We start from the raw sequence: 27,690 nt of genomic DNA on the forward strand, positions 1-27,690 counted from the left end.
ACAATGAGATGTAGACAAGAACAAGAAGAGATGCCACCAGTGGTCATCAGAGAAATATTATACCGGTCCTGTCCAACAGTACTGACTGGGCCTGGGTGTGTTCTGGTATGTCAACTTGCTACAACAGTCTTTTAGATAAAGTTTCTTCATTAACCTGATGTTGCCCAGATCAAGCTATGTCTATGAAAAAATGAGCGTAGCTCTGTGATGCCTAAAAACACCAGTCAACAATAGTTAGTTAAATTTCAATCCGTTGATCACTTCGTACAGAAGACCTTTATGTTACTGTAAACATTGACTATCAAATCAGGAGTTGACGTTGGTACGTGCTGTAGACGAACAGAAAGCCTTCTCAGCACCCAACAAACTAACACATGACATATTGTACATCTCTCACTACTGTAGTCTTCTCACTACTGTAGTCTTCTCAGTACTGTAGTCTTCTCACTACTGTAGTCCTCTCACTACTGTAGTCTTTTCACTACTGTAGTCCTCTCACTAATGTAGTCCTCTCACCACTGTAGTCCTATCACCACTGTAGTCTTCTCACCACTGTAGTCTTCTCACTACTGTAGTCTTCTCACTACTGTAGTCTTCTCACTACTGTAGTCCTCTCACTACTGTAGTCCTCTCACTACTGTAGTCCTCTCACTACTGTAGTCCTCTCACTAATGTAGTCCTCTCACCACTGTAGTCCTATCACCACTGTAGTCTTCTCACTACTGTAGTCCTCTCACCACTGTAGTCTTCTCACTACTGTAGTCTTCTCACTACTGTAGTCTTCTCACTACTGTAGTCCTCTCACTACTGTAGTCCTCTCACTACTGTAGTCCTCTCACTACTGTAGTCCTCTCACTAATGTAGTCCTATCACCACTGTAGTCTTCTCACTACTGTAGTCCTATCACCACTGTAGTCTTCTCACTACTGTAGTCCTCTCACCACTGTAGTCTTCTCACTACTGTAGTCTTCTCACTACTGTAGTCCTCTCACTACTGTAGTCCTCTCACTACTGTAGTCTTCTCACTACTGTAGTCTTCTCACTACTGTAGTCTTCTCACTACTGTAGTCCTCTCACCACTATAGTCTTCTCACTACTGTAGTCCTCTCACTACTGTAGTCCTCTCACTACTGTAGTCCTCTCACTATGGACACTAATTAGAGACCGACCGTATGTACAGTACAGCACAAGCAACATGTATACTCAATACTCTTCTTGTGTTCTCCTAAGCAGCTCGCTAAATATAAACAATGAATCACATATCCAATGCCAGGCAACATAGAAAATCACAGGAAACAGCCTGTCTCTTCTATTAGTAGATCTGATTAACATGAACCAATCACAAGAGTCTACAATATGATCATATCGATTCAAAAAGCAACACATATACAGTAGTGTATAAAATGTAGACCAACGTCCCCATCGACATGCCAAACAACAACATACCGTCCACTGACAGAATGGACACGTTATACAGTGAAGATGAAGACACATGACGGCATTTGACAGAGCATTGGAACTCTCCAACAATCAATAAACAATCAATAAACAACACAATGCATCATTGTAGATTCCACGTTGAGTGTGCAAGTCCAGTCCGTTCGCAGAACAACATACAGGACCAGTCAAAAGTTTGGACACACCTACTCATTCCAGGGTTTTTCTTTATTTTACTATTTTCTACATTGTAGAATAATAGTGAAGACATCAAAACTATGAAATAACACATGGAATCATGTAGTAACCAAAAAAGTGTTAAACAAATCAAAATATATTTTATATTTGAGATTCTTCAAAGTAGCCACCCTTTGCCTTGATGACAGCTTTGCACACTCTTGGCATTCTCTCAACCAACTTCATGAGGTAGTCACCTGGATTGCATTTCAATTAACAGGTGTGCTTTGTTGAAAGTTAATTTGTGGAATTTCTTTCCTTCTTAATGCCTATGAGCCAATCAGTGGTGTTGTGACAAGGTAGGGGTGGTACACAGAAGATAGCCCTATTTGGTAAAATACCAAGTCCATATTATGGCAAGAACAGCTCAAATAAGCAAAGAGAAACGACAGTCCATCATTACTTTAAGACATGAACGTCAGTCAATGCGCAACATTTCAAGAATGAAAGTTTCAGTGCAGTCGCAAAAACCATCAAGCGCTATGATCAAACTGTCTCTCATGAGGACCGCCACAGGAAAGGAAGACCCAGAGTTACCTCTGCTTCAGAGGATAAGTTCATTAGAGTTAACTGAACCTCAGATTGCAGTCCAAATAAATGCTTCACAGAGTTTAGTAACAGACACATCTCAACATCAACTGTTCAGAGGAGACTGCATGAATAAGGCCTTCATGGTCGAATTGCTGCAAAGAAACCACTACTAAAGGACACCAATAATAAGAAAAGACTCGCTTGAGCCTAGAAACATGAGCAATGGACATTACACCGGTGGAAATCTGTCCTTTGGTCTGATGAGTCCAAACGTGAGATTTTTGCTTCCAACCACCGTGTCTTTGTGAGACGCAGATTAGGTGAACGGATGATCTCCGCGTGTGTGCTTCCCACTGTGAAGGATGGAGGAGGAGGTGTGATGGTGTGGGGGTGATTTGCTGGTGACACTGTCAGTGATTTATTTAGAATTCAAGGCACACTTAACCAACATGGCTACCACAGCATTCTGCAGCGATACGCCATCTCATCTGGTTTGTGCTTAGTGGGACTATCATTTGTTTTTCAACAGGACAATGACCCAAAAACACATCTCCAGACTGTGTAAGGACTATTTGACCAATAAGGAGAGTGATGGAGTGCTGCATCAGATCACCCGACTTTAACCCAATTGAGATGGTTTGAGATGAATTGGACCGCAGAGTGAAGGAAAAGCAGCCAACAAGTGTTCAGCATATGTGGGAACTCCTTCAATACTGTTGGAAAAGCATTCCAGATGACTACCTCATAAAGCTGGTTGAGAAAATGCCAATAATGTGCAAAGCTGTCATCAAGGCAAAGGGTGGCTGCTTTGAAGAATCTCATAAAATATATTTTGATTTGTTTAACACTTTTTGGTTACTACATGATTCCATGTGTTATTTCATAGTTTTGATGTTTTCACTATTATTTTCCAATGTAGAAAATAGTAATAAAACATTTTGAAAAAAAATTGAATGATTAGGTTTGTCCAAACTTCTGACTGGTACTGTATATCTGCATCTCCAGAAACAATATTCCCTCGACTTCATCCCAAAAGTTCAGCTAGATACAGAGCATAAGGGGGTTTCCACTGGATTGATTCACACTGCTGTACGGTGGTCTTTCAAAAGACTTGGCACTAGAAAACGATGATGTCTCTAACTGAGGACCACCTGGTGTGTGTAAATAGACACTAATACAGTCAGAACAGACAGGAAAGGTTAACCACCTGAGGACAGAGAGCCTTCATATCTCTCTCTCTCTCTCTCTCTCTCTCTCTCTCTCTCTCTCTCTCTCTCTCTCTCTCTCTCTCTCTCTCTCTCTCTCTCTCTCTCTTTCTCTCTCTCTCTCTCTCTCTCTCTCTCTCTCTCTCTCTCTCTCTCTCTCTCTCTCTCTCTCTCTCTCTCTCTCTCTCTCTCTCTCTCTCTCTCTCTCTCTCTCTCTCTCTCTCTCTCTCTGTTAAAGGGCAGAGCAACCCAATGGGGAACAGAGTGTTAGGCTGGCTCATGGCTGAGCAGACTATACTGTATAGTTAGTGCCATGTTGGCAGCACAGAGACAGCGGAGTTAGTAGTGCCCCGAATTGACCCTTTCTGAGTAACATCTGTCCCTTCACACAGACTGGCATAGCTATCACCATCTCCCATGCTAACCACCAGAGCAATTGCATCCCCTCTCCTCTCAGAGCCAATGCCACCCTGCCTATGGAGCAGGTCTCTGGACTTCCATCCTCTGGGCTAGCCTAACAGCTGAACACCTGTGCCCCGTCCTCGTCACTAAAGTTAAGGCAGCCATCCTCCTCCATCTCCTCATCCAGCTGGAGGCTCCCGAAGGAGTACTTGTTCCCGGGCATGGGGGAGGGGTAGTTGAACCCCTCGGCCATGGGGTTACCATAGGTCAGCGGGTGGCTGCTGGAGCTGCCCGTGGTGTTCTCGGTCTCCGAGTCACTGGACTCTGTGCCACTGCTGGTGGAGCCGTCAATCATCTGGACAGCCCCTACGTGGTCTACGCCACCCCGGCTGTACAGCTTCTGTAAGGGGCTGGGCTTGGGCTGGCCGGGGGCAGACAAGCCATTGGCCGTCACACGGCGCTCCAGAGCAGCCATACGGGAGGTGACAGGCCGGGGCTCGTGGGAAGGTGTGGAGGTGGCCTGCTGCCGGCTCAGGACGAAGGGGTCTGTGTCGGAACGGTTACGCATGTTGTGGTGCTTTTGTAAGTGTGGCGAGCGGGCCACGATGGGCGAATAGCTGCCGTAGTGGGATGGGGCCTGACCTTGGTCTTGGGGCCCCCCATGGCCTCTCTGGGTGTTAAACCCCCTGTGACCCTGGTCGTCCCAGCGTGGGAGCCTGGAGCCGTGGCCGTTTTGCTCAGCGTGGCTGAGTGAGCTGGTCCGGTGGAAGGTGACGGGGCTTGATGTGGTGCTCTTAGAGCCTAACAGGCGGATCGTCAGGGGGCTGCTGCTACGCTGGTCCCCAATTCCACCACCCCCCAACTCCTCCATCATAGTGCTATGGAGAGGGCCACGGGGCGGACCACTGCCGAAGAACGACAGGTTGGCCGACTCATCTAACTCACAGCTCATATTGAGGGGGGGTTTAGGGGAGGAAGGGGACTCTCTGTACCTCATCCTACCCAGAGCCAGTTCCCGCTCGTTTATACTGCCACGGTGGGGGCTCGCGGCCTCCTCCCCATAGCTGTCAGTAAGGTGAGACCTGGTAACCCGGCCCTTCGCCACGTCGTATTCACTATCTATATCACTGCAGTCGATGTAGGGGATGGAGGAGCTGCTGCCCTTAGCGCCCTGGGAGGCTGGACCTGTGTTCAGATGGTCTGGGTGGGGCTGCCTGGCTGGGCCTGGTTCTGCTCCGGGGCCTGGCGTGTCCTCGCCGTGTCCCACGTTCCTCTGGATGGAAGGGCTGCCTTTGATCCGCAGGGCTGACGGGTCCTCAGCGTTCACAGACTCCTTCCAGTGACGGTGGGGCGGAGAGTCCACCTCCGCTCTGTCTCCTGGAGCACCGCTCACACTCTGTGGAGGACGGAGAACAGAGAACAGAGGGCTGAAGGTTATATTTAACAGTTAAACAAGGAAATTGAGTTATTGTGTGGTATGAATTAGTTATTCCGTCTACTCAATTATTAACTGTATATTCTAAGCAGTATATTTCATATTCATAGTGTTTCTAGATGAAGACATGCTGGGTGGGCTATCAAATAGAGAGTGACAGTTCCACAAAGTGGCGTTCAGCACGCTAGCCTCTAATGGGCCGTGTGTGTGGGAACACTGAAGGATCCACTGACTTCTCTTGGCACTTGAGGGGCGTGAGGGGAAGACAGCGGAGACGGACGGCTTCTGCTGTGCTGGACCCTACTGTGTTTCCTGAAGAGGATGACAGAAAGTGGATATGTTATACACCTGGCAACCATCACACAGTCTCTCTCTCTCTCTTTGTACAGTACCAGTCAAAAGTTTGGACACACCTACTTATTGCAGGGTTTTTCTATTTAAAAAAACAACAACTATTTTCTAACGTTTGTAAAATAATAGTGAAGACATCAAAACTATGAAATAACACATATGGAATCATAACCCAAAAAAGTGTTAAACAAAATACATTCCAGGTGACTACCTCATGAAACTGGTTGAGAGAATACCAAGAGTGTGCAAAGCTGTCATCAAGGCAAAAGGGAGCTACTTTGAAGAATCTAAAATATATTTAGATTTGTTTAACACTTTTTTGGTTACTACATGATTCCATTGTGTTATTTCATAGTTTTGATGTCTTCACTACTATTCTACAATGTAGAAATTAGTAAAAATATAGAAAAACGATTAGGTGTGTCCAAACTTTTGACTGGTACTGTAAGTCTAAAAAGAAAACACCACCATTAAGTCTTTACCTTTCAAACGGGATCTTCTTAAACTCAGAGTCCTTCACATAATCAATCACCTGCTTCTGTGTCCGACCGCTGTGGAGAGAGAGAAGTAGCAAGGGAGATGATTGAGGTCAGTAAACTTAGAGTAGAGCTGGAGAAGTTCTGTCCAGGTGACAGATAGGAAATGAGATTGAAACTGAGGCACTGGCTGTTTTTTCATCGAACCTGCTATCTCCTGTGTCCTGAGAGACAGAGATGGTTTATTATTGTGTGGCCCCAGGTGCCTTCGAGGGGCCAGCTGGTCTACCTGAATCTGAAGGAGGAGCCTCGGGTGAAGAGGACAGGCTTGGGCCTTGCTTTGGGCTCCTCAAAGAGGCGGAAGAAGGCATGGTATTCCACACAGATCTTCCAGAAGACTTTACAGCAGTCCCTGCTACCCATCAGGAACTCCAGACTGTCCTGGTATGAGCTCTGTTGCAGAGGGGACACATATATATGTAACACACATCAATGGAAACTTAAGGTTGAAGGCTTTAGGCATTGGTGATATTTACATGGATATGAATCGTGGATCATGCTAAGGGCTATGGCCATATGACATACGTTCAGGTCTGGTCTGAGCTTGATGAGAAATCGCTTTCTCTTGAAGCTTAATTTGCGCACTTTGGACCAGTTGAAGGCATTGATCTTGGTGTGTCCCTGCAGCGGATGAAAAAGTACACACAGAGGATTAACATGGAGTGTGACACGCAATAAAATTCTGCCTGTTCATCTAATCCTGCCATCAAACATCCGCTCCACATTCCTCTAATAGAACTGGCTATCTCTTCATCCCAACAGATCTGTGAACAGAGAAACTGGCACATGTCAAAAGCCTGTCATCAAAATGTCACCCACATCAAACATATAATCAAACATCCTGTAGGTTTCTAATGAAAAACAGCGGTGTAGAAATGCTCTTGCTCCGTCCAGCTCTCGTCGGTGTTGACCTGTAAAGTAGTACCTGAAAGACCAGGACACCAGTGTGTGCCACGGCCAGGCTCAGCTTGCTGCCCTCGCGGTCCTTGGCAGGGTGTAGTCTAACCCCATACAGCTCCAGCCTGCGTGCCACCTCCAGCAGCTGGTAGTCTGACTCTGCTGGCGTCTGACCCCTACAAGCACACAGAGAGCAGTCTGGGTCAAGGATACCGTTCCAAATGGCTCCCTATTCTCTATTTAGTGTACTGTTTTAGACCAGGCCCCTTGGCACTAAATAGGGAATAGGGTTTTGGGACACAGTCTGATACAAGTCTCTCATAAGTTTCACAATCACGGCAAGGTGGAGTTGAGGTGGGTTGCGTCAGAATTCCAGGGGTCCACAAACAGTTACATTTGACTTCCATTTTGGGCTTCTGAACATGACTGCTCTTGACCAAAAATGTTACTTTAAATTTGTATAATATCTTCCACTCAAATACTACAATTGAGGTGAGAGACCAAGCCACAAGTCAATCTGTTCCCGCAGTCAGCTGGTCTGGGTAGAAACGAAGCTGCATAGTAACTCCCTTCCCTAAATTCTTATCTGTGAAAAAGTTGTGCTGTTTCCTGTGGGCTGAAGTTCATTCTAGATGTAACTCTGAGCATGGCTCCCTGCCAGGAAAACTGTGGTTACTGTTATCAGCTAAAAATACAGAAAAAGGACAAGTCAGGGAGGGCAGTCAAATCTAACGGAGCTCCTTTCATCTTGTCAGCTGCTTGGTGAGCGCCCATCTCTGCTGTGACACCAGTGTACTGTGGAGGACTGGGGGTGACACCAGGGTACTGTGGAGGACTGGGGGTGACACCAGGGTACTGTGGAGGACTGGGGGTGACACCAGGGTAGTGTGTGACACCAGTGTAGTATGGAGGACTGGGAGTGACACCAGTGTACTGTGGAGGACTGGGGGTGACACCAGTGTAGTATGGAGGACTGGGGGTGACACCAGTGTAGTATGGAGGACTGGGGGTGACACCAGTGTACTGTGGAGGACTGGGGGTGACACCAGTGTAGTATGGAGGACTGGGGGTGACACCAGTGTAGTATGGAGGACTGGGGGTGACACCAGTGTAGTGTGGAGGACTGGGGGTGACACCAGTGTAGTATGGAGGACTGGGAGTGACACCAGTGTAGTGTGGAGGACCTGGAGTGACACCAGTGTAGTATGGAGGACTGGGAGTGACACCAGTGTAGTATGGAGGACTGGGAGTGACACCAGTGTAGTGTGGAGGACTGGGAGTGACACCAGTGTAGTGTGGAGGACTGGGAGTGACACCAGTGTAGTGTGGAGGACTGGGGGTGACACCAGTGTAGTGTGGAGGACTGGGGGTGACACCAGTGTAGTGTGGAGGACTGGGAGTGACACCAGTGTAGTGTGGAGGATTGGGAGTGACACCAGTGTAGTGTGGAGGACTGGGAGTGACACCAGTGTAGTGTGGAGGACTGGGAGTGACACCAGTGTAGTGTGGAGGACTGGGGGTGACACCAGTGTAGTGTGGAGGACTGGGAGTGACACCAGTGTAGTGTGGAGGACTGGGGGTGACACCAGTGTAGTGTGGAGGACTGGGAGTGACACCAGTGTAGTATGGAGGATTGGGAGTGACACCAGTGTAGTGTGGAGGACTGGGAGTGACACCAGTGTAGTGTGGAGGACTGGGGGTGACACCAGTGTAGTGTGGAGGACTGGGAGTGACACCAGTGTAGTGTGGAGGACTGGGGGTGACACCAGTGTAGTGTGGAGGACTGGGAGTGACACCAGTGTAGTGTGGAGGACTGGGGGTGACACCAGTGTAGTATGGAGGACTGGGGGTGACACCAGTGTAGTGTGGAGGACTGGGGGTGACACCAGTGTAGTGTGGAGGACTGGGAGTGACACCAGTGTAGTGTGGAGGACTGGGAGTGACACCAGTGTAGTGTGGAGGACTGGGGGTGACACCAGTGTAGTGTGGAGGACTGGGGGTGACACCAGTGTAGTGTGGAGGACTGGGGGTGACACCAGTGTAGTATGGAGGATTGGGAGTGACACCAGTGTAGTGTGGAGGACTGGGGGTGACACCAGTGTAGTGTGGAGGACTGGGAGTGACACCAGTGTAGTGTGGAGGACTGGGAGTGACACCAGTGTAGTGTGGAGGACTGGGAGTGACACCAGTGTAGTGTGGAGGACTGGGAGTGACACCAGTGTAGTGTGGAGGACTGGGGGTGACACCAGTGTAGTGTGGAGGACTGGGAGTGACACCAGTGTAGTGTGGAGGATTGGGAGTGACACCAGTGTAGTGTGGCGGACTGGGAGTGACACCAGTGTAGTGTGGAGGACTGGGAGTGACACCAGTGTAGTGTGGAGGACTGGGAGTGACACCAGTGTAGTGTGGAGGACTGGGGGTGACACCAGTGTAGTGTGGAGGACTGGGGGTGACACCAGTGTAGTGTGGAGGACTGGGAGTGACACCAGTGTAGTGTGGAGGACTGGGGGTGACACCAGTGTAGTATGGAGGATTGGGAGTGACACCAGTGTAGTGTGGAGGACTGGGAGTGACACCAGTGTAGTGTGGAGGACTGGGAGTGACACCAGTGTAGTGTGGAGGACTGGGAGTGACACCAGTGTAGTGTGGAGGACTGGGAGTGACACCAGTGTACCGTGGAGGACTGAGGGTGAGGGAAGGGTTGGCCATGTGATCCTGACCTGCTGCATGAATGAGTAGGACACTAAGGGGATTGTGGGATATGTTCTCCAAGGAGAGCAAAACTAGCTAATTAGGAAACGGATAATAGAAAGAAATACTGGGAGAAGAAGAATGAGTCCAAGCTGCCATTTCCCTTGTGCCAACCTGTTCAGTGACAAGGGCTTAACAAAGAAAAGCCATTTCCCTGCTGAAATCTGGTGTGTTGCTCATTGGGCTGTGGTCCAGGTAGATCCCAGACCTTTCCGGGAACCCATGTAGTGTTTCTGATACAGCAGACATTGACACGTTCACCTCCAGGCCCTAACCACTCAACCAGCCCAGGGGGCCTTTGCCGAGTCTTAACACGATAAAGAAAACCATGTCAGTTAACACACTGAAACAAAGAACACTGTTAGGTCAGTGGGGAGTTTCCTGACTGTGTTACCTGGGTAGAAAACATTCCCTTGGGACGTGTACGTATGAGGTCTTTATCTACCTTGTCCTGTTCAGAGGCCACCAGAATAATGCCTGACAGCTTCCAGAGCTCACACATCCGTTATAGAGGAGCTACTTACCCATTCTTGGAGTGAAACTCCATGATCTTGTCCATCAAAGCCATCTGGTCAGGAATGTAGCTGTGGTTGAGGAGGTGCTGCCGACTCTGGCTCTCCTCAAAGTCCCCAATCTCAGCTGGAGAACAAAGGGTTAAAGTTAGGACATCGCATTACATTGTGTGCAGTGTGTAAATGATCTACACCACTGCTGGTTGATAAAAACTCAGATTATTTGCATATATCCCTAAACAGAATAGATTAGAATAGATTCATCCTCATCCATGCTTTTTCCCTCTCTTCGGTTTTACTTTTTGACAGCTCCCTCTAGCATTAGAATCCAGGCTGAGGAACAGATGGCTTTTCAAAAAGCTCTCTCTCTCGGTGTCTTCCCACATTTAATTAATTCAGAGGAAGACAAAAGAAAAAGGTATCCATGGCAATGCACTGATTCTCAATTTGGGATGCTGCACCACATCCTGTTTGAAGGAGGTTCTGTTTTCCTACAAATGTATATGGTCTATTGGCTCTGTGATCCTATAGGCTGTGTGAAGCCACAGGGAAAGTAACAGAGAGACGTACACTGGATAATATGGGAGACCAGCAGGGCTGCGCTACTGTCGTTGCATGTCAGACGTCCACAGGCAAGGTCATGCTTGATCTGCAGGGCGAAGAGGTACCTGGACAAGACGGGACAAAGAGAAAGGCTAGAACAGAGTCGACAGGATGACTGGCTGTGGTTAACATCCAAACCTGTCAGGCGACAACACAGGAGGGAGGAACAACAAAGGAACCACTTGGAGGTCAGGTCGTCCAAAAGAGTTAAATATTGCAGCTTGAAAACAAAGACAATTGGATTACAGAGCAACATCATCATAACAGGATGAGTGTCTTTACCCATCTAATATCAACTGTTACACCCTTCTTTAGAGTCGAGGGGTTATCACACAATGAGGACATATACATCAGAAAAACATTAGTCCAATGGTAACAACCAGGATCACACGAAGGTGCTACATTAAAAACATGGCAGGCGTAAAACATGGATGACATTAATTAAATGCCCGAGGTAGATTTTTTTTTTATCTGTAGGGGGCTGGAACACATCGGTCACTTCTACATTAGCATTCACATTCTGTGACATCGCAGTCACGTCAACACACAGAACTGACCTGAGAATGACTTACTCTAATGGAAACTGGATAATATAGCTGCTGGGTGTCTGTCTGTCTGTCTGTCTGTCTGTCTGTCTGTCTGTCTGTCTGTCTGTCTGTCTGTCTGTCTGTCTGTCTGTCTGTCTGTCTGTCTGTCTGTCTGTCTGTCTGTCTGTCTGTCTGTCTGTCTGTCTGTCTGTCTGTCTGTCTGTCTGTCTGTCTGTCTGTCTCTGTGTCTGTGTCTGTGTCTGTGTCTGTGTGTGTGTGTGTGTGTGTGTATCTGTGTCTCTGTGTGTGTGTGTGTGTGTCTCAGTCACCAGATCTCAACCTAATTGAACACTTATGGGAGATTCTGGAGTGACGCCTGAGACAGCATTTTCCACCACCATCAACAAAACACTAAATTATGGAATTTCTTGTGGAAGAATGGTGACACTGTAGAATGCCAAGCCGCCTTAAAGCTGTTCTGGCGGCTCGTGGTGGCCCAACGCCCTATTAAGACACTTTATCTTGGTGTGTCCTTTATTTTGCCAGTTACCTGGATATTTCCACACTATGTGGTTGGAATAATATTGTGAAATAGTGAAAATGATGATAATGCCCTTTTAGGATAAGAGCTGTTTGTAAAGACCACCTGAAATGTCAGCCTGTTTTGGTGGGATGGAGTTTTGGCCTGCCTGGTGACATCCCCAGGTGGTAAATTAGTTAATAGACCAATAAGAAAGAGAGTTCCAATCCTATCTGCCAATAACACTAGTTTTAAGTTTTCCCTTCCCCACTCATACCACTTCCAGACAGTTCTAGCTAAATTATTGCTTGAGAAATTGCTTTTCGCTAAGAAGTTATTATTGTTTTCTTAAAAAAAAAAAAATGAATACAAAACAACCACAGTAATGTACTTCATTGTTACCCAGAAAATGATTTGATATTGAGATAAAAACAGTTGCATTGGACCTTTAAGCACCTGCCGATGAGGAAACCCTATAGCTGAGCTTTTGTAGACTGAGGGTTTGTCTGAAATGGCAATTGGTATGTTGCTGGTTAAACCTAGGCTTCTATCTGTTTAGTCTTACCTGGTCAATTCCTCCAGTAGCTGGGCGTGGTCTGGGGGGAAGAACTTCACCACAAATCTCAGGACTGTGTGCTTGGGCCCTGTGGGTGTGAGATAATGGCTTGGTTAGGAGGAGTCACAGCCAAGACGATACAGAGAACACAATCTAAACACACTATCTGGAGATTCCTATCATAGAATTAGAGAACACATTCGAAACACACTATCTGGAGATTTGGAGATTCCTATCATAGAATTAGAGAACACATTCGAAACACACTATCTGGAGATTTGGAGATTCCTATCATAGAATTAGAGAACACATTCTAAACACATTATCTGGAGATTCCTATCACAGAATTATAGAACACAATCTAAACACATTATCTGGAGATTCCTATCACAGAATTATAGAACACATTCTAAACACATTATCTGGAGATTCCTATCATAGAATTATAGAACACATTGTAAACACATTATCTGGAGATTCCTATCATAGAATTATACAACACAATCTAAACACATTATCTGGAGATTCCTATCATAGAATTATAGAACACATTGTAAACACATTATCTGGAGATTCCTATCATAGAATTATAGAACACATTCTAAACACATTATCTGGAGATTCCTATCATAGAATTATAGAACACATTGTAAACACATTATCTGGAGATTCCTATCATAGAATTATAGAACACATTCTAAACACATTATCTGGAGATTCCTATCATAGAATTATACAACACAATCTAAACACATTATCTGGAGATTCCTATCATAGAATTATACAACACAATCTAAACACATTATCTGGAGATTCCTATCATAGAATTATACAACACAATCTAAACACATTATCTGGAGATTCCTATCATAGAATTATACAACACATTGTAAACACATTATCTGGAGATTCCTATCATAGAAATTATACAACACAATCTAAACACATTATCTGGAGATTCCTATCATAGAATTATACAACACAATCTAAACACATTATCTGGAGATTCCTATCATAGAATTATACAACACAATCTAAACACATTATCTGGAGATTCCTATCATAGAATTATACAACACAATCTAAACACATTATCTGGAGATTCCTATCATAGAATTATACAACACATTGTAAACACATTATCTGGAGATTCCTATCATAGAAATTATACAACACAATCTAAACACATTATCTGGAGATTCCTATCATAGAATTATACAACACGATCTAAACACATTATCTGGAGATTCCTATCATAGAATTATACAACACATTGTAAACACATTATCTGGAGATTCCTATCATAGAATTATACAACACAATCTAAACACATTATCTGGAGATTCCTATCATAGAATTATAGAACACATTGTAAACACATTATCTGGAGATTCCTATCATAGAATTATAGAACACATTGTAAACACACTATCTGGAGATTTGGAGATTCCTATCATAGAATTATAGAACACATTGTAAACACACTATCTGGAGATTTGGAGATTCCTATCATAGAATTATAGAAAACAATCTAAACACACTATCTGGAGATTTGGAGATTCCTATCATAGAATTATAGAAAACAATCTAAACACACTATCTGGAGATTTGGAGATTCCTATCATAGAATTAGGAATTAGAACCGGATCTCTATGATTCCTTTGCTTTTATCTCACTGACCAATGAGATCATAACAAGCAGTGTACTTGCTCTTATGCACCACAAACCCTTGTTTGTAGCTGAGCAAGCCAGTCTTCCATAAGACTTGATGAAAGCTTTATGACTCGAGATGTACAAGTTTTAACAGTGGAGCCTCAGTCTGGAAGATAGATGGTCTCTGTGTGTGAATAAAGATGCAGTTTGGGATCTTAAGCACGACAGATTCGTAACGTATTGTACGAATTGCAAAAAAATATACACTGAGTGTACAAAACATTAAGTACACCTGCTCTTTTCATGACATGAAAGATATGATCCCTTATTGATGTTACTTGTTAAATCCACTTCAATCAGTGTAGATTAAAGAAGTTTTTTTAAGCCTTTGAGACAATTGAGACATGGATTGTGTATGTGTGCCATTCAGAGGGTGCCTTTGAATGGGGAATGGTACACTCTTAGAAAAAATGGTTCCAAAAGGATTCTATGCGGAGGGATCGTTTTCTACCAAGAACCGTTTTGATCAGAAGAACCCTTTTTGGAAGACAAGGGTTCTTTGTAAGGCAAAGGGTTCTACCTAGAACCTTTAACCTCCTAAGAACCTTTTTTGGAAGCAAGGGTTCTTTGATGATTCTTTGCAAGGCAAGAAGGATTTTTCGGAAGGCAAGATTTCATATTTCCCAACATCCTTTATTTCAGGAAGCTTTACAGAATGGTTTGTTTTACTGTAATATCTGTGTTTTTGCATGTACATTGATTGGTTGATAAATGTTATGCTACATAAAGATAAACAACACACAGTATTTAAAACTAATCCAATCTATTAGTATCTAGACTTATTGCACCCGTTACTGAGATGGTGGTTCCAGGTTAGATGATTGAGGTAGTCTCAGTATTCAACCCTCCCTACCCTGGCAGTCAATCTAAATGCAGGTTGTGGGTGATGAACAATTCTGGTTGTTGGCTATCCTAATTCTGGTTGGATTCCAATAGGAATTATACCACGTTGCAAGTCAGCATAATGTGACTTGAAGGCCTGATGTGGCCTCTAAAACCAGGAGATTCCTAACACCACTGTGTTAAAGAATAACTACGCCCTCAATGAAAGGCCTTACGATGTATTGTCATAAAAAATTACATGTTAAAAGGTTAATAAGATAAAATGGTTCTTGGTAGAACCCTTCATAGGGGCTTCTAAGAAGAACCCGCCAAAGATAAAATGGCCCTGGGTAGAACCCATCATAGAGGGTTCTAGGCAGAACCCGTCATAGGGTTCTAGGTAGAATCATATACAAGGGGTTCTTTGAAGAACCCTACATAGACGGTTCTAGATAGTGGTACACCATTGGATGACAAGTAGTACACAAGTAACGGGTACCACTTTCAAAACTACTGGCTGAAATTATTTTAAAAAGTCCTGGAGCATCACTTTAGGTTTGCTTGGACGAGACAGGGTGTTGAGACTTCCTCACACCACAACTAAGTCTCCTAGCTGTCTCCTTTCACAGACATTTCATGTTTCTATGTAAGGCTTGATTCATTTTCTTCTGTTAGCAACCATACCCCCAGTGTTAGTTGAAGCAAATGAAGCATGAACTGTCCATTGAGAGCCGTGTAAAAATGTGTAATAAAGTCAGCGTACTTACGTCTTAGCTGCTTGACAATAGGCTTTAGGAGGTCTAACCAAACCTGTGAACATAAGGAAAGCAAACGCCCCTTTAGTCAGCATAGAGAAATGAATTCAAGGCTTCTACACTAACACATCAAGAAGATACAAGGTAACACCCAGTCCAGAAACAACCCTTAAGGACTGTGTCTATTTCTTCACTCACCATCATCTTGTGGTGTTGGTATTCTAGGCCGAAGTAGTCTCCCTCAACGAGGTTCAGGTGGGTACACACCAGGTCAAACAACACCTTGCCTGAGGCTCTTTGCTGTGAAAGACAGAAACATACATGGTAAGTTAGAGAAATACCTGGTGCAGTAGTGAATTACCTATTGACTGTACGGTGGGCTGGCTGGCATTCACTAGCTCAATCACTCAATGATAAATGTGTACTTAGACTATGGATGATATTGTCCCTCGGTTTTAAAGACTCATTCTGATGACATTTCACAGAAAATCCCCTCAGCAAAGTCTATCTGCAAGGTTAATCAAGGATCAGCGATCACGAGAGCACATTCAGGACTGGATCTCATCACCCCGTAGGGGCTCCCGAGTGGCGCAGCGGTCTAAGGCACTGCATCTCAGTGTTAGGGGCGTCACTACAGACCCTGGTTTGATCCTGAGCTGTATCACTGTCATTGTAAAATAAGAATTTGTTCTTAACTGACTTGCCTAGTTAAAATAAATCTCTCTAGGACTTTGTGGATCAAGAGGAATGCCACAGACAAACAACAGAGACATTTGCAGTAGTGACTGAGTGTAGTATGACTGGCTGCATGGATAGTGGGTGGCTCCATAGAAACCATTCCCCTCCCTTCACTCCCAGAAGATTGCTCAAAACCTCCCCCTCCTCTCCTCTTATGGAGGCCCAGAGAGGTGGGACACTGAGAGGAGCAGACAGAGAGGGGGGCGGGACTGTGACTTTGTTCTGTGTTCCCAGTATCACCATAGGGACTGATGGTGCTCTTTGAAGCTGATCTAGTGGCAACCCAGCTCACCTAGGAAGTGCATTCCTCCATGACTCTTTCAAGTCTCCGTCAGACTCGGTCATCTGGCTGTTTTTCACCCACTACTTCTTTTCCTGTCCCATGGGAACATACACAGCCAACACCAAGGCAACCCCTTATAGCTTCCCTGACTGTTGAGAAAAAAACCTACTCATTTATGACACGTTTCATGAAGCTAGGCGTATGTCGCACGACACTACTTCACAGGAGAGGCACTTTAACATTTAATTTAAACAAAAAAAATTTATACACATTTTTGAAAGATATAACATTAGCCTTGGAGATCCACAAAAGTGTTGCTCCTTGCAACAGAATTTAGCAGGCGCTATCGACAAAGATCATTTGGATAAAGTTGTGATGGACTACTTTCTGCATAAGGTCAGTGTGAGCCGGAGTGCTTGACACAACAACAGGTCAAACAAGCTGTAGCTAGCTACAAACCGCCAGCAGCACCCTGAATACCACTGCTGGCTTGTCTCTGGGGCTAAGCAGGGTTGATCCTGGATGGGAGGGCCAGGAGGAGACACTCTTTTCTCTGGTCTAAAAAAAGATTCCAATGCCCCTTGCTGATGGGACATTAAACGGGTGTCCTAACTCTCGGTTGTCGCTATAGATCCCATGGCACTTATCGTAAGAGTGTTAACCACATTGTCCTATCTAAATTCCCAATCTGTCCCTCAAACCACCATGGCCACCTAATCATCCCCAGCTTCTAATTGGCTCATTCCTCTCCCCTGTAACCGTTCCCCAGGTTGTTGCTGTAAATTAGAATGTGTTCTCAGTCAACTTACCGGGTAAAATAAAAAATGTACCAAAAAGACATGCTGCCATGAAGCGTTCATCCATGTATATGGGTAAGAGTCTAGCTACATTTTCAGATATTATACGTTTCAAATTTTGTCAAAGTCATATTCATTGCAAGTTAAAGCGTACCGTTAGCTAGCGAACGTTAGCTTGCAGGCTTGCTAGCTAACGTTACGTTACGTGTATGATCTGTGTAGTAATATTATTTGTATCTCAGAAACCCATTTGCATTGCTAGTTATGGCCAAATGTTAGCTAGCTAACATTGAACCTAGTTGGTTAGCTTTAGTTACCTGCAGATTCATACTACAGCATTTCATGTGGCTAGCTATAACAATCCATTTGTACTGTAGCTATGGGTTGAGATTGTTTAGCTAGCTAGCTACAGGTCTACACTCTTCCACTTCGCAAGAGAATGATAACCTGACCCATCAAGTTAGCCAGGTGTGTCCGGGGTAATTACAGCCATCTATGGTATTTCATGAACATGTGTACATGTCTAGACAATAGTGACCCGTCCACTTAGCTAGATGTGGCTGTGGGGTGGTTATAGCATTTCTTTCACATGACCCATTCATTTTGACAAGTGTCTGGGTGAGCATCTAATAATGATAAAATATTTATAAAATATTTTTATCTGGACACTTTCAATGTCAGATTAGGATATTGTCCAAGGACTAGAAAAGGTGTATTTTTACCTGCAGTTTGTCCTTATTGTAGGCTACTATCTTTGGTTGTTTACTACACTACCTTACTCACTCTGTGTAGCACATGGCCTCACGTGAATCCTTAAAGAGATGGGTGGGGCTAAGGCTTAAGATGGTGTGAACAATGCTGAATAGGTATAGACAAAGAAGAGCTCTCCAGTAGGTGTACCAAAACATTTAAGGGCCATTTTATCAAAAGTGGGGTTACAAAGTTAACTTTCAAAGCAGAATTGCAGTGTATAATATACAATTTTCTAGCTCGGAGTCTCTACTTTTATCCAATGTAAAAAAACACAATTTCAAATTTTGCTACATAAGACTGAATCGGGGTGGTGGGTCACATTTAGAGGCACAAAGGGATGGCAGGGACAGCAGTTAAAGCCACATGTCCTGTTGGAAAACCCCTAAGAAGACAGAAGCATAGCAGGCAGGCAGGGGAGTTGAGCTGTTTAGCCAAGCTTCATTCTTTTGAACGGTTTTCACCGGAGCAGAACGTAGCACAGTTATGCCAGTGTTTATAGTAACAGTCCCGCCCCTTTGGCTAGGATAATCTTCACCCGCCCATTCTATCGTTCTACAATCTTCACCCCCCCTTTCTCCCCTTATTCTCTCATTCTACAATCTTCATCCCCCCTTTTCCCCTATTCTATCATTCTACAATCTTCACCCCCCCATTCTATCCTTCTACAATCTACACCACCCTCTTTTCCTTCTCTACTCTGTAACTCCTCCACCCACGTACTCCTCTCTTTGTTCACCAAGCTCTCTCCCTCTCCTCATTCAATCTCCACATAAGGGCAGTCATTGGAACTGACTTGCTCTACTTCCTGGATTACTGTATGTAGTGACCTCTTCCAATCACAAGAGGGCAATCCTCATTAATGACCCATGGGAAATAGGTTCATGTTTTGCATTATTACACTCACATATATCAGTGTTAATTAAACAGTCAATTGCCTCAATCAAATAAAACAATATTTCAATTAAATCTGTCCAATATAGCACCACCATAGCCAGCTCCCCTCTCCATAGCTTTCTGGTTCCCTGATCTCTCTCCCTACACGACTCTCCCTCCTGACTACAGGATGTAGGGAGCTAAGGGAACCACACAGTGCCCACTACAGAGGACCAGCTGATTCCATATGGTGGAGGGGGTGATGAGTGAGAGCACAGGGGAGCAAGAGGCTAGAGGCCACCAGAGCATCCACCAGAGCATCCACTAGCCAAACACCCACTCACACACACTGCTGCCGGCCTGCCAAGGTGCTGCTGCTGCAGCCCCAACAGCTGTGAACCTGCAGTGTCAGACCTCTCGACAGAACCAGAGAATCATACGGACAGGAAATCTAAGTTAGTAGCCTGGGTTTTCTGCATTTGGTACGAGAATACAGTGCATCACTAGAATACAGTGCATCACTAGAATACAGTGCATCACTAGAATACAGTGCATCACTAGAATACAGTGCATCACTAGAATACAGTGCATCACTAGAATATAGTGCATCACTAGAATACAGTGCATCACTAGAATACAGTGCATCACTAGAATACAGTACATCACTAGAATATAGTGCATCACTAGAATACAGTGCATCACTAGAATACAGTGCATCACTAGAATACAGTGCATCACTAGAATACAGTGCATCACTAGAATTCAGTGCATCACTAGAATATAGTGCATCACTAGAATACAGTGCATCACTAGAATACAGTGCATCACTAGAATACAGTGCATCACTAGAATACAGTGCATCACTAGAATACAGTGCATCACTAGAATACAGTGCATCACTAGAATACAGTGCATCACTAGAATATAATGCATCACTAGAATACAGTGCATCACTAGAATATAGTGCATCACTAGAATACAGTGCATCACTAGAATACAGTGCATCACTAGAATATAATGCATCACTAGAATACAGTGCATCACTAGAATATAGTGCATCACTAGAATACAGTGCATCACTAGAATACAGTGCATCACTAGAATACAGTGCATCACTAGAATACAGTGCATCACTAGAATATAGTGCATCACTAGAATATAGTGCATCACTAGAATACAGTGCATCACTAGAATACAGTGCATCACTAGAATACAGTGCATCACTAGAATACAGTGCATCACTAGAATACAGTGCATCACTAGAATACAGTACATCACTAGAATATAGTGCATCACTAGAATACAGTGCATCACTAGAATACAGTGCATCACTAGAATACAGTGCATCACTAGAATACAGTGCATCACTAGAATACAGTGCATCACTAGAATTCAGTGCATCACTAGAATATAGTGCATCACTAGAATACAGTGCATCACTAGAATACAGTGCATCACTAGAATACAGTGCATCACTAGAATACAGTGCATCACTAGAATACAGTGCATCACTAGAATACAGTGCATCACTAGAATACAGTGCATCACTAGAATACAGTGCATCACTAGAATACAGTGCATCACTAGAATTCAGTGCATCACTAGAATATAGTGCATCACTAGAATACAGTGCATCACTAGAATACAGTGCATCACTAGAATACAGTACATCACTAGAATATAGTGCATCACTAGAATACAGTGCATCACTAGAATACAGTGCATCACTAGAATACAGTGCATCACTAGAATACAGTGCATCACTAGAATACAGTACATCACTAGAATATAGTGCATCACTAGAATACAGTGCATCACTAGAATACAGTGCATCACTAGAATACAGTGCATCACTAGAATACAGTGCATCACTAGAATACAGTGCATCACTAGAATATAGTGTATCACTAGAATACAGTGCATCACTAGAATACAGTGCATCACTAGAATACAGTACATCACTAGAATATAGTGCATCACTAGAATACAGTGCATCACTAGAATACAGTGCATCACTAGAATACAGTGCATCACTAGAATACAGTGCATCACTAGAATACAGTGCATCACTAGAATTCAGTGCATCACTAGAATATAGTGCATCACTAGAATACAGTGCATCACTAGAATACAGTGCATCACTAGAATACAGTGCATCACTAGAATACAGTGCATCACTAGAATACAGTGCATCACTAGAATACAGTGCATCACTAGAATACAGTGCATCACTAGAATACAGTGCATCACTAGAATACAGTGCATCACTAGAATTCAGTGCATCACTAGAATATAGTGCATCACTAGAATACAGTGCATCACTAGAATACAGTGCATCACTAGAATACAGTACATCACTAGAATATAGTGCATCACTAGAATACAGTGCATCACTAGAATACAGTGCATCACTAGAATACAGTACATCACTAGAATATAGTGCATCACTAGAATACAGTGCATCACTAGAATACAGTGCATCACTAGAATTCAGTGCATCACTAGAATACAGTGCATCACTAGAATACAGTGCATCACTAGAATACAGTACATCACTAGAATACAGTGCATCACTAGAATACAGTGCATCACTAGAATACAGTACATCACTAGAATACAGTGCATCACTAGAATACAGTACATCACTAGAATACAGTGCATCACTAGAATTCAGTGCATCACTAGAATACAGTGCATCACTAGAATACAGTACATCACTAGAATACAGTGCATCACTAGAATACAGTGCATCACTAGAATATAGTGCATCACTAGAATACAGTACATCACTAGAATACAGTGCATCACTAGAATACAGTGCATCACTAGAATACAGTACATCACTAGAATACAGTGCATCACTAGAATACAGTGCATCACTAGAATACAGTACATCACTAGAATACAGTGCATCACTAGAATACAGTACATCACTAGAATATAGTGCATCACTAGAATACAGTGCATCACTAGAATACAGTGCATCACTAGAATATAGTGCATCACTAGAATACAGTACATCACTAGAATATAGTGCATCACTAGAATACAGTGCATCACTAGAATACAGTGCATCACTAGAATACAGTACATCACTAGAATACAGTGCATCACTAGAATACAGTGCATCACTAGAATACAGTACATCACTAGAATACAGTGCATCACTAGAATACAGTACATCACTAGAATACAGTGCATCACTAGAATTCAGTGCATCACTAGAATACAGTGCATCACTAGAATACAGTACATCACTAGAATACAGTGCATCACTAGAATACAGTGCATCACTAGAATATAGTGCATCACTAGAATACAGTACATCACTAGAATACAGTGCATCACTAGAATACAGTGCATCACTAGAATACAGTACATCACTAGAATACAGTGCATCACTAGAATACAGTACATCACTAGAATACAGTGCATCACTAGAATACAGTACATCACTAGAATATAGTGCATCACTAGAATTCAGTGCATCACTAGAATACAGTACATCACTAGAATACAGTGCATCACTAGAATACAGTGCATCACTAGAATATAGTACATCACTAGAATACAGTGCATCACTAGAATACAGTGCATCACTAGAATACAGTACATCACTAGAATACAGTGCATCACTAGAATACAGTGCATCACTAGAATACAGTGCATCACTAGAATTCAGTGCATCACTAGAATACAGTGCATCACTAGAATTCAGTGCATCACTAGAATACAGTGCATCACTAGAATACAGTGCATCACTAGAATACAGTGCATCACTAGAATACAGTGCATCAGTAGAATACAGTGCATCACTAGAATATAGTGCATCACTAGAATATAGTGCATCACTAGAATATAGTGCATCAGTAGAATATAGTGCATCACTAGAATATAGTGCATCACTAGAATACAGTGCATCACTAGAATTCAGTGCATCACTAGAATACAGTGCATCACTAGAATACAGTGCATCACTAGAATACAGTGCATCACTAGAATACAGTGCATCACTAGAATATAATGCATCACTAGAATTCAGTGCATCACTAGAATTCAGTGCATCACTAGAATACAGTGCATCACTAGAATTCAGTGCATCACTAGAATACAGTGCATCACTAGAATATAATGCATCACTAGAATACAGTGCATCACTAGAATTCAGTGCATCACTAGAATACAGTACATCACTAGAATTCAGTGCATCACTAGAATACAGTGCATCACTAGAATTCAGTGCATCACTAGAATACAGTACATCACTAGAATTCAGTGCATCACTAGAATACAGTGCATCACTAGAATATAGTACATCACTAGAATATAGTACATCACTAGAATACAGTGCATCACTAGAATACAGTGCATCACTAGAATACAGTGCATCACTAGAATATAATGCATCACTAGAATTCAGTGCATCACTAGAATTCAGTGCATCACTAGAATACAGTACATCACTAGAATATAGTACATCACTAGAATATAGTACATCACTAGAATACAGTGCATCACTAGAATACAGTGCATCACTAGAATATAGTACATCACTAGAATATAGTACATCACTAGAATACAGTGCATCACTAGAATACAGTGCATCACTAGAATACAGTGCATCACTAGAATATAATGCATCACTAGAATTCAGTGCATCACTAGAATTCAGTGCATCACTAGAATACAGTACATCACTAGAATATAGTACATCACTAGAATACAGTGCATCACTAGAATACAGTGCATCACTAGAATATAGTACATCACTAGAATACAGTGCATCACTAGAATATAATGCATCACTAGAATACAGTGCATCACTAGAATACAGTACATCACTAGAATACAGTACATCACTAGAATACAGTGCATCACTAGAATTCAGTGCATCACTAGAATACAGTGCATCACTAGAATATAGTACATCACTAGAATACAGTGCATCACTAGAATTCAGTGCATCACTAGAATACAGTGCATCACTAGAATTCAGTGCATCACTAGAATACAGTGCATCACTAGAATATAGTGCATCACTAGAATTCAGTGCATCACTAGAATTCAGTGCATCACTAGAATACAGTGCATCACTAGAATACAGTACATCACTAGAATACAGTGCATCACTAGAATACAGTGCATCACTAGAATACAGTGCATCACTAGAATACAGTGCATCACTAGAATATAGTGCATCACTAGAATACAGTGCATCACTAGAATACAGTGCATCACTAGAATACAGTGCATCACTAGAATACAGTGCATCACTAGAATATAGTGCATCACTAGAATTCAGTGCATCACTAGAATACAGTGCATCACTAGAATACAGTGCATCACTAGAATACAGTGCATCACTAGAATACAGTGCATCACTAGAATACAGTGCATCACTAGAATATAGTGCATCACTAGAATACAGTGCATCACTAGAATACAGTGCATCACTAGAATACAGTGCATCACTAGAATATAGTGCATCACTAGAATACAGTGCATCACTAGAATATAATGCATCACTAGAATACAGTGCATCACTAGAATACAGTGCATCACTAGAATATAGTGCATCACTAGAATACAGTGCATCACTAGAATACAGTGCATCACTAGAATATAGTGCATCACTAGAATATAGTGCATCACTAGAATACAGTGCATCACTAGAATATAGTGCATCACTAGAATATAGTGCATCACTAGAATACAGTGCATCACTAGAATATAATGCATCACTAGAATATAGTGCATCACTAGAATACAGTGCATCACTAGAATATAATGCATCACTAGAATATAGTGCATCACTAGAATATAGTGCATCACTAGAATATAGTGCATCACTAGAATATAATGCATCACTAGAATACAGTGCATCACTAGAATTCAGTGCATCACTAGAATATAGTGCATCACTAGAATTCAGTGCATCACTAGAATACAGTGCATCACTAGAATACAGTGCATCACTAGAATTCAGTGCATCACTAGAATATAGTGCATCACTAGAATTCAGTGCATCACTAGAATATAGTGCATCACTAGAATATAGTGCATCACTAGAATTCAGTGCATCACTAGAATATAATGCATCACTAGAATATAGTGCATCACTAGAATATAATGCATCACTAGAATATAGTGCATCACTAGAATACAGTGCATCACTAGAATTCAGTGCATCACTAGAATTCAGTACATCACTAGAATATAGTGCATCACTAGAATTCAGTGCATCACTAGAATATAGTGCATCACTAGAATTCAGTGCATCACTAGAATACAGTGCATCACTAGAATACAGTGCATCACTAGAATTCAGTGCATCACTAGAATATAGTGCATCACTAGAATATAGTGCATCACTAGAATATAATGCATCACTAGAATTCAGTGCATCACTAGAATATAGTGCATCACTAGAATTCAGTGCATCACTAGAATATAGTGCATCACTAGAATTCAGTGCATCACTAGAATACAGTGCATCACTAGAATACAGTGCATCACTAGAATTCAGTGCATCACTAGAATATAGTGCATCACTAGAATATAGTGCATCACTAGAATATAATGCATCACTAGAATATAGTGCATCACTAGAATACAGTGCATCACTAGAATTCAGTGCATCACTAGAATTCAGTACATCACTAGAATATAGTGCATCACTAGAATACAGTGCATCACTAGAATATAATGCATCACTAGAATATAGTGCATCACTAGAATACAGTGCATCACTAGAATATAATGCATCACTAGAATACAGTGCATCACTAGAATTCAGTGCATCACTAGAATATAGTGCATCACTAGAATACAGTGCATCACTAGAATTCAGTGCATCACTAGAATACAGTGCATCACTAGAATTCAGTGCATCACTAGAATATAGTGCATCACTAGAATATAATGCATCACTAGAATACAGTGCATCACTAGAATACAGTGCATCACTAGAATTCAGTGCATCACTAGAATATAGTGCATCACTAGAATATAGTGCATCACTAGAATACAGTGCATCACTAGAATACAGTGCATCACTAGAATTCAGTGCATCACTAGAATATAGTGCATCACTAGAATATAGTGCATCACTAGAATATAATGCATCACTAGAATATAGTGCATCACTAGAATACAGTGCATCACTAGAATACAGTGCATCACTAGAATTCAGTGCATCACTAGAATTCAGTGCATCACTAGAATTCAGTGCATCACTAGAATACAGTGCATCACTAGAATTCAGTGCATCACTAGAATACAGTGCATCACTAGAATACAGTGCATCACTAGAATTCAGTGCATCACTAGAATATAGTGCATCACTAGAATATAGTGCATCACTAGAATATAATGCATCACTAGAATATAGTGCATCACTAGAATACAGTGTATCACTAGAATTCAGTGCATCACTAGAATATAGTGCATCACTAGAATATAGTGCATCACTAGAATACAGTGCATCACTAGAATACAGTGCATCACTAGAATATAGTGCATCACTAGAATACAGTGCATCACTAGAATTCAGTGCATCACTAGAATTCAGTGCATCACTAGAATACAGTGCATCACTAGAATTCAGTGCATCACTAGAATTCAGTGCATCACTAGAATTCAGTGCATCACTAGAATATAGTGCATCACTAGAATATAGTGCATCACTAGAATACAGTGCATCACTAGAATACAGTGCATCACTAGAATATAGTGCATCACTAGAATACAGTGCATCACTAGAATTCAGTGCATCACTAGAATACAGTGCATCACTAGAATTCAGTGCATCACTAGAATACAGTGCATCACTAGAATACAGTACATCACTAGAATACAGTGCATCACTAGAATACAGTGCATCACTAGAATTCAGTGCATCACTAGAATACAGTGCATCACTAGAATTCAGTGCATCACTAGAATACAGTGCATCACTAGAATACAGTACATCACTAGAATACAGTGCATCACTAGAATACAGTGCATCACTAGAATACAGTGCATCACTAGAATACAGTGCATCACTAGAATTCAGTGCATCACTAGAATACAGTACATCACTAGAATATAGTGCATCACTAGAATACAGTGCATCACTAGAATACAGTACATCACTAGAATACAGTGCATCACTAGAATACAGTGCATCACTAGAATATAGTGCATCACTAGAATATAGTGCATCACTAGAATTCAGTGCATCACTAGAATTCAGTGCATCACTAGAATACAGTGCATCACTAGAATACAGTACATCACTAGAATACAGTGCATCACTAGAATTCAGTGCATCACTAGAATACAGTGCATCACTAGAATTCAGTGCATCACTAGAATACAGTGCATCACTAGAATACAGTACATCACTAGAATACAGTGCATCACTAGAATATAGTGCATCACTAGAATATAGTGCATCACTAGAATTCAGTGCA

The 27,690-nt window shown here is 42.5% G+C and overlaps 1 protein-coding gene across 5 annotated transcripts in view; it reads right to left on the reverse strand.

Moving 5' to 3' along the window:
- LOC139538981 (FERM, ARHGEF and pleckstrin domain-containing protein 1-like) overlaps window positions 1-27,690 on the reverse strand; it is a 167,149-nt gene that overhangs the window by 50,996 nt on the left and 88,463 nt on the right. For all 5 annotated transcript variants that reach the window (XR_011667840.1, XM_071341607.1, XM_071341606.1 and 2 more), the window contains 11 exons: window positions 15,989-16,090; window positions 15,803-15,845; window positions 12,510-12,588; window positions 10,865-10,962; window positions 10,307-10,421; window positions 7,060-7,207; window positions 6,660-6,755; window positions 6,364-6,527; window positions 6,081-6,149; window positions 5,481-5,559; window positions 4,998-5,208 (listed from right to left, as the gene is read on the reverse strand). Coding sequence is in view for 4 of the 5 variants with exons in the window: in XM_071341607.1 (XP_071197708.1) it covers window positions 4,998-5,208; window positions 5,481-5,559; window positions 6,081-6,149; window positions 6,364-6,527; window positions 6,660-6,755; window positions 7,060-7,207; window positions 10,307-10,421; window positions 10,865-10,962; window positions 12,510-12,588; window positions 15,803-15,845; window positions 15,989-16,090 (1,204 nt within the window). In the remaining variant the exon portion in view is untranslated. The remainder of the gene's footprint in view (window positions 1-4,997; window positions 5,209-5,480; window positions 5,560-6,080; window positions 6,150-6,363; window positions 6,528-6,659; window positions 6,756-7,059; window positions 7,208-10,306; window positions 10,422-10,864; window positions 10,963-12,509; window positions 12,589-15,802; window positions 15,846-15,988; window positions 16,091-27,690) is intronic.

Source organism: Salvelinus alpinus, chromosome 14 (genome assembly GCF_045679555.1).
Source record: "Salvelinus alpinus chromosome 14, SLU_Salpinus.1, whole genome shotgun sequence".
Lineage (NCBI taxonomy): Eukaryota > Metazoa > Chordata > Actinopteri > Salmoniformes > Salmonidae > Salvelinus > Salvelinus alpinus.